The 12,038-nt window shown below is 39.8% G+C and overlaps 1 protein-coding gene across 6 annotated transcripts in view; it reads right to left on the bottom strand.

The window, feature by feature from the left end:
* Positions 1 to 1,613: 1,613 nt before the first annotated feature.
* Positions 1,614 to 12,038, bottom strand: part of GRM5 (glutamate metabotropic receptor 5) — a 574,635-nt gene continuing 564,210 nt past the window's right edge. For all 6 annotated transcript variants that reach the window (XM_017977702.4, XM_078339980.1, XM_035265279.2 and 3 more), the window contains one exon: positions 1,614 to 6,836. In XM_017977702.4, coding sequence (XP_017833191.2) covers positions 5,930 to 6,836 — 907 coding nt within the window. In that variant the 3' untranslated portion in view covers positions 1,614 to 5,929. The remainder of the gene's footprint in view (positions 6,837 to 12,038) is intronic.

The raw sequence follows: 12,038 nt of genomic DNA, 5'->3' as shown, positions 1-12,038 counted from the left end.
ATAATAAGCTAAAAGTAATAAATAGAGTGAGATGAATTTCACTCATGAAAATCACTCATAAACTCATTCTGAATTTCAAAATACTGTGAGAGAAAATGTAAATACAAAGCTTTTGCTTATGGAGATAATTTCATTAATATAATTCTGCCTATCTATTTACTTATCTACCTGTCTATCTAGCTATCATACAAAGTAAATATTTGAAAATTGTTTATGTTCTAAAACTGATCATTCATGTACAGCATAACCAAAAACTTGGCCAGTAGTCAGCAGGAATTATAACAGAGTAAAAGCATTCTCTCTGTGGTGTTCAATATCAACTTACTAAGTTGTCCTTGATGGACAATTCCAAGGTTTCATATGAGTTCAAACCCCAATAGGTTTCCTCCATGATACGTGTTTTAAGTTGGACAGGAACTTGTTAAGCTCCACAACTAACATTGATAGAACAAATTTAAGCTTCGTGCTGAACATTACCTGTATACTAAATACTACATTGCCACTAATAATGGCTACTATTGAGCATTTATCAGGAATGTTGAAATGGTAGAAACTTCACAGATTATTGTAACTCACATCTACATTTAAAGCAAGAGGAACAAGTTGTAGAGATATGAAAGTGATTTATCCAAAGTCAGTTGGTGAAAGGGTAAGAGATCCTGACTTTTAATTCAATGCTATTTCTATTGCACCCACCACTTTTAAATGGCCTTCCATAATTCAATGGAGTCTGATAAGGCTCCTTTGATTTTTAGAAGGTAATTTCCTATACATGGTTTGTATATATCACTTCAACCTCAATTTTATGTGAATATATTACCATTCACATCATGTTAGAATAAAAGAGACTGAAGGGAAGAGTCTGACAAAACAGATAAAATGGCTTTCTTTGTTAAGATAAGAAACATTTTGTATAATAATATACGTATATGTATCATTATGAGTTTAAATAATACAATGTCAGAAGCACTGAGCAGATACATTTTTAAATATACCTTGTTTTTCTCTTCCATACAGCAAGCATCTACTCTATATTCTCCTCTGAGTTTTTCAATAATTTGTGTTAAGGGAATGTATATTTGCTTAAGAATCAGTCAAAGTAAAAAGTAATTTGACAAATAATCTTCTTTCTGGAAAAATTATATAGTATGCACATACATATACATACAAACACATATATACACACAGACATACAAACAGATGGACTCAAAAGTCAAATGTCTACATAAATATGTATGTTTGTAAAAACACACATGTATACTGACACAAATACTTTATCTGTGTGATGTTACCTCTATCAACACAGATAATTATGAAACTATTTCTATAATTTGTATGTCTGGACATATAAACAATGCATATTTACTGCATTTCTTCTTAAAGGGTCCTTCTTTATGTAACAGTTGTTTGTAGATGTCTTTGGGGACAGCATCTCTGGTTAGTTTGTGGTTGGTATCTAGTTTCATTTAAATCTATAGTCTACTGCTTACTTTGTAAACCCCGTAATTCAAATGTATAGATCATCCACTATTCAAGATTAATTAGTATCATGGCTCTTTTCATCTTAGAAAACACTCTTAAGACAACATTCTAAACATTTGAGGTGAATAATCTTAAAATCATATTATAGTTTTTTTAATGTTTTTTTTGAAAAGTAACTGGCTTCACAAACACCAACTGCAACATGATTTAGACAACTGAGAAACAGGCAAGTATATTTTGCAGTGCTAAAATAAAACATATTTATACAAGTACAAAGCAAAATAATGCTGATAAAAATGTTAAACTTTATGAAAAAAACATTTGCAATTCACATCAAAATAATTTAACATTCGCTATTATTTTAATAGTACAAGCTGCCACAACAGAGAAAGAACAGATACACGCACACAATTTTAAAACCAAATCAGTTATAAGTGCAGAAAAAAGTAAGTACAAGCACTTTTAGCCCACACAAATCTTTTAGGATTGGCACCATCTTTCTAAAACATCTATAATCTATATAGATTTCTAATTACAACACCATCAGCAGCTGCCATTGATTTCTAGAAATACACACAATATACATAGTATATTTGTTCACATTGGGAAGATCAGTGAAATTCAACCAACTATTTTATACATGCCTCATTCTTCAATAGACAGTAGAGAATCTCCCAGGCCTCAGACCCTCTTCAAAGTGAATTCTGGTTTATCTCTATGCTTTCACTGATCTGTATTTTTTTCACAGTATAAAATTGTAATGGTAACTATAGAGATTCTGACAGCTTGAGGGTTATTAATAAGCTGTTGCTAAATGTGAACTCAGATAATATCTTTGAAGTCTCCAAAACATGTACATTTTACTAGGAGACTAGCATAGGAAATGCTTTTGTTTTTTTGTTATTCTTAAAAAGAGTGTTTAATTCCTGGCTTGGAAGTCACAGAACTGCAGCAGAGCGATTATACAATTCATTTACAGTCAGACATAGCTCCTAGTCTTCCTGATCACTTGCTGGTAACAGCAGTAGTTTGGGAATGACAGTTACTTTCAAGGATTAGCACATTTGGGGACTTGCTTTTTTTTCTTTGCTTCAGTCAAATCTCTTACAATTTGTCTTTTCATACTCCCTTTCTTTTCCCCATCCCTAGCCCAGAAAAACAGTTCTTCCCAATCCAGATATGTTCTTCTTAGGCTGCCCCCACTCCACTCCTTTCCCAAAATATAAGGATGAGTGGACTGCTTAGCTTGGTTAAACCACGTCGTCTTCCTTCCATCCTGGGACATATCTCTCCTTTAGGGTCACTTTGCTGAGCCTTAGCATATCCCCTTCTTTTAGTCATGCTGGTCCCGACTGAATTATCACTGGGCACCAGGAACAGATTGTTTTGAAGGAAATTCAATGAGAATGTACCCAAATGAATTGTGAAGTTCATATCCTATAGCCCTAGAATGAATATTCAGTTCTCTTTGTACTGTAGAGTTATTACTGTACTTGGAACCTGGTATTAGAATTGGCAAAGAGACAGAGTTAGCATCATTCCAAAATAAAAGATCTCAAGAATGCATTACTAATAATCTTATGGCCAATATACAGTGTATTCAATGAAGTGGTAAAAGTTATAGAAATACAGAGAAAAATATATCTTGTTCTCTTCTAATTGGATAAATCATTTTTATTACTACAGTTGATTATAATAGTATGTGGAATTATCAGATGGCAATTTACTTGCATTAAATTTAATTTCTAATGAAGTTTCTTAAAAGGTAGTGTATTTTTTAAGAGATATGTTACTAAAAAAATAGAAAATGAATTTGACCATGGATAAAGTTTAAACATGTTGTTCTATTGGTCTAGAGTGAAACATATTGTACTTGAGAATAGAATGAAAATCAACATAAGGATTTTATGAAACAAATTTTAAAATGCAGAGAGAGCATATTGAGAAAGGTCTGTAATACCTAAGCTGTCAAGATAGGAATCCCCAGGTGAATGCCATCCTTTTGATGAGGATCCAGAGGGTATTAATTATTCAAAAGATTTACATTTTTCAGGTAAAGGCAGACGTTTGCTCTTAATGAAACCATGAAACTTAGTTAGATTTCACTTATATTTTAAAAGCCTCATTATAAAATTGGGGTCGGGTCCTCTTGATGATGTTATTTTCAAATCTAGCATGGGAAGTTTGATTTTTTAAATTAATATTTTAGCACATTAATGTTAGCTTTAATATTTTGTATTGGTAGCTTTGACTTAAGGTTTCAAGTAAGAACAAATAGCAGAAAAGAAAACTCAACAAGCAGAATATTTATTAGAATTTTTTAAAGTGAAGAATGATAAATTATACCAATGGATTGACTTCTATTTCTCAGGCTATTTTCTTTTTTTTTGAGACGGAGTCTTGCTCTGTCACCAGGCTGGAGTGCAGTGGTGCAATCTTGGCTCACTGCAACCTCTGCCTTCTGGGTTCAAGCAATGCTTCTGCCTCAGCCTCCCAAGTAGCTGGGACCACAGGCATGTGCCACCATGTCCAGCTAATTTGTTTGTATTTTTAATAGAGACAGGATTTCACCGTGTTGGCCAGGATGGTCTCAATCTCTTGATCTCTTGATCCGCCTGCTTCAGCCTCCCAAAGTGCTGGGATTACAGGCGTGAGCCACGGCGCCTGGCCTTCTCAGTCTATTTTCTTTTAAGTAAATGTGAAATAAATAAAAAAAAATACTTACCAAAATAAGGATATTGAGCTAAAAGAAAAAGTTTTATTTATTTTTCTCTCTGCCAAAAATATACTTCTGCCTCAAAGCAAATCTTTTTCATAAGGCTATCTTAAGTATAAGGCTGGGTCAAATGAACTTTAAATTTATAGGACATCTCCATTTATTACTATCCGTATTAAAAATCAAAACATTTGGTACCTGAGGATAGCTGCGATGGGAGGAAGAAAGAGATGACAGTGGATTCAGGTCTTGAACTATGAATTCTACCTATTTGAGACTATCAAAGCACACATGTTTCTATTATAACACTAAATCTCTTTTCTGCAGTTTTAAAAAGTGACAGTATGAAGTGCACAAAATAATATTAATCATTATTTTAAAAAAGAAAATAAGAATTGCTTTGCCTCTTTTTGGAATGGCTAAGAATGTGTGGTTAATATTCATTAAGGTTCCTCTTTTTTAGTATTTTGTATTGCTTTGAAAAATCTACATTTGTCATAGTTCATAGCTGCCTTGTTTAAGCAGCCAAGAATAGTTAAAATCACTGCTCACTGGTGTAGCTAAATCTCCACTAAGCTGACTTGACACAGTTTAAAATTTTCAGTGTATTAAGATTGTGTTAATCCTTTCAACAACCGTCTCTCAAATTGTGACAATGTCTTCATGGGGTCAATGGACCACTCTTCCAGTGGTGGGACTCAAAAAGAACAAAGGAGCTCTTCGTGCATCAGGTTCTCAAAATAAAGAAATGAAGAAGCCCCAATGCGTGTTTTTATATTTTAGTTGGCAATGCAATTGGAACAGCATTCCTAAGGAGTGGCCATTTTTCTTGAAAGAGATAGCCGGGCTGGAGCTCAAGAATGATCAATATAAAGAGAATTTCCAGCTACAATGCACCCCAGTGAGGGAATTACAAAACAGTATTCCAGAAAATATTTTTTTGCTACTCCAGTATTGATTGGCAACATGGTGAAATAGTCAAGAAATCTTCCACTGGTTTTCTTGGTTAATGGAGGTGAATCTGAAATAAGTAGGTGGAATTCCCAATGCAGGCTTTTGGAAGAGTATTTCACAACCAAATTGGAGAGGAGAGTCTCTGGTAGAAGCCCTACGTAGTACATTAACGCAGCACTCACTATCCAGTACTGTGTTATGCACGGGACACATTCACAACGCCTCAGTAAATACTGGACCCAAGTTACCGCTTTTCAAGGTCTTTATAGGAAAGAAAAAAGCAAAAAGAAAAAAGAAAGAGAAAAGTTGATGTTTTGGTCCCAGATTTTGAGTTTGTTAGAAAATGTACATTCATGTTTGGTGAATCAAAGACTCTTCTGGGAACAGAATTAAAGTAAACAAATAAAACTTTTTACAGTTGCTTATTAACTATGCTCTTCGCCCTCCGTTACGCTGTTTCACACGCACTGCTTCCCTAGAGCAAAGCACTTGGAACTGTTGGAACAGACGCCTTGTCAGCCCTCAAAGATACCAGCAGTGTTTCTTAAAAGCCCACGTTTTCTAAGGCCACTAGAAGAAAATCTGCCAAAAGATTTGTCGTCGGTTGTCGTGAGATAGCACTATTGATCTCGTGTTTCCATCAAGGGGTGCACTTGGCATCTTCCCCCTGGGCCGTAACCAGGCGACTATGCTTGCCACTGTGTGTGTGAACACTGGGGGCTCCGCTCCACTCCGCTAAGCTCAGCGCGCGCAACCCGGCGCGCTTTCCAGGGACGTTCACAACGACGAGGAGCTCTGAGTGTAATCTCTTATGATAAGAGTGTCATATTTGGGAGACGACGGGATACAGAGGGCCGACTCGGATACTGGCGAGTTAGGGGTTGTGCTCCCCGAGTCCACCGAGTCTCTGAAGGGGGACGGTGGGGTGAGGGCCACCAACTCTTCCAGGTCTGGCTTGCCAGCCACAGCCTCGGGCCCGGCCGTGGGGCTCTCCCGGGCCGCGTCCCCAGCCGCCTGCGCCCCCACCACGGGCTGCGCACCCCCCGTGACCTCGATGGCCGGCAGAGGCTGGATTTCGGCGAAGGTCGTCATGGTAGTGGGCAGCTGGATCTCTTTGGGGATCAGGTAGGACGAGCAGAGCGGGGCGCCCACGCCAGGGCTGGGGGCCGCGGTGGACAGCATCATGGAATTGAGCTCGCTGATGTTGGCGGTGAAGCGGGTGACCACGCTGCTGATCTGCTCCATGAGCGAGCCCTGCGAGGAGCTGCTGTGCGCCGCGGGCTCCGAGTGCAGCGACGGCACATCGTCCTCAGTACGGCTGGCCGAGCCCGCGCGGTGGCTCAGCGTGCTGATGGGCGACGGCGAACGTGGCCGCGCGGGCGCCGGGAACTGCTCTTCCGCCTCGGCCACGTCGTATAGCGCTTTGGGACCGGAGTCGGGAGGCTCAGGCCCGCAGGGGCTGGCGCTTGCGCAGCCCGCACCACCCGCGGCCCCCACGCCCCCTGCGCTCCCGCCCGCGCCTGCGCTCAGGCCGCGGCTCTCCGTGCTCTTGGGGAAGGGCTTGATGACCGCTGTTTGGTTGGGGTTCTCTTTCTTGTTGATGTGGATGGACAGGCGCTGCCACAGGTGCTGCCCCCGGGTACTCTTCTCGTTCTGGGCCCACGTGACGGATTTTCCATTGGAGCTGTGGAGAGAAGGGAAAGGAGAGGTGACTCAGCGAGATGCCCAGGGAGTTTGGACGCCACTTCCCCAATGGTGGGTGCTCATGGGCCAAGAAGAGGACTTTTCTAATTCTTTGAGGAAACACCACATCAAAAGTACATTATGGAAAGAGACCTTGGAAGTGGCTTTCATTTGTTTTGCGTTAAAGGCTGCTTTCTCTTCAGCAGTTTATCATTGTCATGAAAATGTGTCAAAGGGGGTGCTGGTCGGGATGAAGGAGGGTTTATCAGGATTCTGCTGGAGTTCTGAGCCCACCTGTGAGTGCAGCAGCACACATAGATACAAGGGCTTGCAGTCTCCTGGCTGTGTGCAAAGTGCCTGGTACAGGGCAGAGGGTTCCTAGAGTTAGTGGCCTCTGAAGGGAAACATTACCACTAGGACCCAAACTCACCAGCAATCATCAGACAGGAGGGAAAGGGTAAGTCAGGGAATACAAGGAGGTAGACAGTGGTTCCAGTTCAGCCTTTATTCTGGAGGTGGTTATATATAACTAGGGGTTTCTGTCCGAACTCCTGATTTTGAACACACAGTTTTACTTAGGCTGCCTTACCTGCTGGAAAATAAAAATTTAATGAACATATGTTTCTATTTAGAACTTCCTTCATAGAAATTCATCTCACAAATTTATTTTGAGGCCTATTCTTGAATAACAATTTGATGAGTGAGAGTGCTGTATAATGCCTCCAGCACTTAGTAGAGTGATTCAGATTAGGATCCTGCTGAATATTGCCGGACTGAAACTTTTTTAAAGAGGGAGCTCTTTCTCCTTTGTGCTTCTACCGTGGGGTCTGAAAGCCACTTTCAAGATGTGATTGGTGCCTCAGCCTTAGCACCTGAAGGTACTCTCCTTACCACTAAAAGCTGACACTGTAGCTTCTAAAGCTACAGACCTTCTTTCAGGAACTTCACGTAAGGTCAGAGGATGTGGCCTGACACTTGAAAATTATTTATTTATTTATTTTAGACGGAGTTTTGTTCTTGTTGCCCCACCTGAAGTGCAGTGGCACGATCTTGGCTCACTGCAATCTCTTCCTCCCGGAGCCAAGTGATTCTCCTGCCTCACCCTCCCGAGTAGCTGGGATTACAGGAATGCGCCACCGTGCCCAGCTGATTTTGTATTTTTAGTAGAGATGGGGTTTCACCATGTTGGTCAGGCTGGTCTCAAACCTCTGACCTCAAGTAATCCACCCACCTCGGACTCCCAAAGTGCTAGGATTACAGGCGTGAGCCATGTCACGCCTGGTAGAAATTTTTTTTAGATGAAGTTTTGCTCTTGTTGCCCAAGCTAGAGTGCAGTAGCACAATCTGGTCTCACTGCAATCTTCGCCTCCTGGATTCAAGTGATTCTCCTGCCTCAGTCTCCTGAGTAGCTGGGATTACAGGCATGTGCCACCACAACTACCTAATTTTGTATTTTTAGTAGAGTGGGGTTTCACTACATTTGTCAGGCTGGTCTCGAACCTCTGACCTCAAGTGATCCACCGGCCTCAGACTCCCAAAGTGCTGGGATTCCAGGTGTGAGCCACGGCATCTGGCGGGGAATGTTATATGAGGAGATCCTGGTATAGTTCTCCATCACAAAGTAATCCAAGTTCTCTGTTACTAGGCATCTGTTATTTTCAGTTGAAACGGCTCTGTTCTAGGGGCTGTGACCAACAGATAGCCTTGAGCAGCTTGACCACAAAAGAAGTTGAAGACTGTGGTTTTATCATCACAGCCTATGGTTATTAAACTAAATTCTGTGTAAGACTCACCTAGGGCATTTGTCAAAGATATAAGATGTGACCCCAGGAGACTCTGATTGTCGGGATTGGGTTCCAGGGATCTATGCTTTTGACAAACCCTCTGTCCTTCTTCTCCCAAAGTAATTATGAACCACTTTGTTTCTCAGATTCTTTCACAAACTGAGAAACTGGCAGAAAGCTGTCCTTTTTTTCTAGACCCCCATCACTCCCTTTGGCCCCTTTTGCTGGAGGGCTGGCTTGCTTTTGAGGGACAGGGGCCTGTACCTCATTTGGAATCCACCTACCTGACTGCCCCTGCAAGATCTACTCTGCCTGAGAAACCAACTCCCTTACTAACAGATTGCCATTTTTGCAGTCCCTGTAATGACATGCTTCTTGCCTGTTTTCACACTGCTTCCCATTTCTTCATCTGTTCCTTTCTACTTCATGGTCTTTCTTTCTGTTTCTCTGCTCCTTCCTGTGAAATTTCTTTCCATTTAATCTACCCAGTATATTGCAGCCTCATGTCCTTTAGAATCCTGGAATATGAGCTGCTTCACCCCACCTTGCCCTTCCTAGAAAGGATGAATGAATCATTTTGAGGTTTGGAGATTGCTGTGCATCTCTGGTAGTAGAGTGGATAGGGCCAAACAGTTGGTTTTGCTTTCTAGTGGTTTCAGGATTTATTTTTCCATTTTTCCTTTAGCCTGAGTTGCGAGTATTGTATTTCTTTTTCCCTGGTGTCCACTAACTTCTGGAACATGGCAGAGAAGAAATGGGCCAGTTTATTTATGGGATTTGATTGTGAGGATAGTTGCCAACCACACCCTGTCTCTCTTACCAGAAGATTAACAAACAGGTGCTTTGAATGGTACAGTTATTCTCCCAGGTCACTAACCCTCCTTTAATACAAAGCATGGGCTTGAAATCAGGAGTCTAACTGCATTTATTCTGTCAACTTATACCGTAGGGACAATCTTGGTCCTAGCAGAGAGAGGTTTTGCAAACATTTGCTTTTAAAAAGTTTTTTTTTCCTCTCTGGAATGCCTTCAGTTGAACATGATGGAACATAACTTTGAATGTTAGCAGTAACAGTCTTTGGAATCACTGTAGCCATGCCACAAAACATGATGTAACATGAGCATGTTGCAAACCCTTTAGGTGAATGTGTGATGAGGAAGCCATCTTAACTCATCAATTCTGTACAAGGTGTTGACATCTCTTCCCTGGCTGTGCCTTTGCTTACAGTGTCCATGGCCATAAGGGAGAGAGAACACCAGACCATTTGAGTAACAGTGAAGGTGGACACAAAAAACACTAGACAAGCAGAGAGATGGAGTCTAAATCTGAGTACTTCATTTTATTCTTTAGAATGTGAGAGGCTTTTTCCCCTGAAGTAAATGAGAACTCTTAAGAAAGAAAAAAACAAAAACCTACTAACAACATTATTCTGTTTATTAGTAGAATGTACATTCCTTGAAGACGGAGATCTTATCTATGTTGTTCAGTGATGCTCAGCATAATCTTAATAAGCATTTGATGGATGAATAGGATTCCTTATTAGTGAACAGGGCGCTGTGGGGTATCATGGAAAGTGCAATAGAAAAGTGATCTGAAAACCCTGTTCTTACTGTGGATCTGCCGTTTTAGATGCTTGGAAAAGAATGATCTTTTTAAGCCTTAGAAAGAAGCAGACAGTGTCTCATTTGGTTAAGGTTGTTTTGAGATTAAATGAGACAATGTAGGTGAAAAGAGCTGGTAGAGGTGTCTAAGGATGTTCCATTTTTGTATTTCATGTGAATACAACATTTCAGAAAATAAAAAGTGTACTCAATGCCATTTTGAACCCTGAGTTAAGGAACAGAGAATTCAGGGCAAAGTAAAATATTTGGCAAGCCATAAAACATTTCAGGGTCTTTTTCCTTTACCTGACCAACTGTAATAAACACTGGAGTTCTGTGATCTGTGGCCTCTTTTCTCACCCTAACCTGGCTCGTTGGGTAATCACATCTACCCCATTAAATTCTGTTAACCTTCTTCCTTAAATGCTTTTTTGTTGTGTTACATTCCTTTTTGCTTAAGCGTATCCTCTTTTTAAATTTTATTTTACCTTAATTGTCTTGTCTTGAAGAAAGCTTTTCTGACCCTGCTACGCTAGTTTCCTATAGCCCCTGCATTCAGGTGTATAAATAACTCTTTGCTATATGTCTATCTCACCTGTTTGATGGGACACTATGCAGGCACCGTCAGAGGGTTTGTGGTTTTCTATATGCCCAGTAGTACCCAGGTATTGTTTAGAACATGGTAGATGCTCAGTAATATTCTTGGGCCAATAATAGAGTAGGTAAAATACATTTCATTTTTAAAATTCATACTGAATTATTTTCTATTACAATTAAGTTTAAAAAGAATTCAGTATTAATAACTCTATTTTGTCTTATATATCTATTTTTATTTGTTCTATACTTCCCTTTAATCAATAATACTCAATGTCTACAGATTTAAAAAATTTCATTAACTAAATATGAAAATACAAAGCTTGATATCTACCATGAAAATCATAAAATAATTACTTTTTGTAACTCATATCTGTCTTAGTGAAATTGCTCAGTGATGAAATCTTATTGAGGCAGTAGTAATAGTGGCGAGGAGAAAGGACCCAGATTCTCAGTCCAGGATCTGACTCAGAATGATGTTGGGCAAATCATTTGCCACCTTTGAGCTTCTTTCCTTATTGGGGGAAAAAAAGAAAGAAAGAAATCTCCCTGCCCACCTTACATGACCTCTGGGAAAAATCAAAAGGATAATAATACATATGAGGGTGATTTGTATAGAGAGCATAGCCCTCCTGCAAATGCAAGGGGTTATTCATTACCATTAAATCTTCCACTCAGTTGAGCTAAGATGTTGTATTTATTATTTAGGCTGAATCTTTTTTCAGCATCCATATTATATATTTGTCCTTGGGGGCTGAGATAAGAAAAATGAAAGGGAATTTTTGCTACCCATCTATGGCATGTCACCTTCCCTCACTGAATATTTTGTACATTAGAAAAGGAGAAGGAAAGAAGAATGGAGGAAAAAAGGATAAGATGAAATGATTTGCCACATCTGACGAGGGGGCCAGAAGTAACTTCTTGCCTTCTTCCAGGTACCAATTCACCCTTTTGCAAAACATAATATGATGTCATCTTATGTTCTCTCTGTTATGACTATTTGCTTTTTATTTCTGAAAAACAAAAAGCAGCATATCAATAATGTTATTTGAGGGTTAAGTTATTTTTGTTTCATTAGTTTTTGTTTAAATTTTGGGTCTGCCAAAATGGTACTTTCTATCTCTATTCTCAGAGGTTTATTCTTCCTCTCTTTCCCTTCCATGTCAGACACTTAGCAAATTTATTCATTTCAAGCAGGCTCTGAATGTCCTGTTAGTGACCTCT

The sequence above is a fragment of the Callithrix jacchus genome, chromosome 10 (assembly GCF_049354715.1).
Source record: "Callithrix jacchus isolate 240 chromosome 10, calJac240_pri, whole genome shotgun sequence".
In the NCBI taxonomy this organism is placed as follows: domain Eukaryota; kingdom Metazoa; phylum Chordata; class Mammalia; order Primates; family Cebidae; genus Callithrix; species Callithrix jacchus.
Note: the sequence above shows the minus strand (reverse complement) of the source record. Positions and strands in the feature narration are given on the sequence as shown.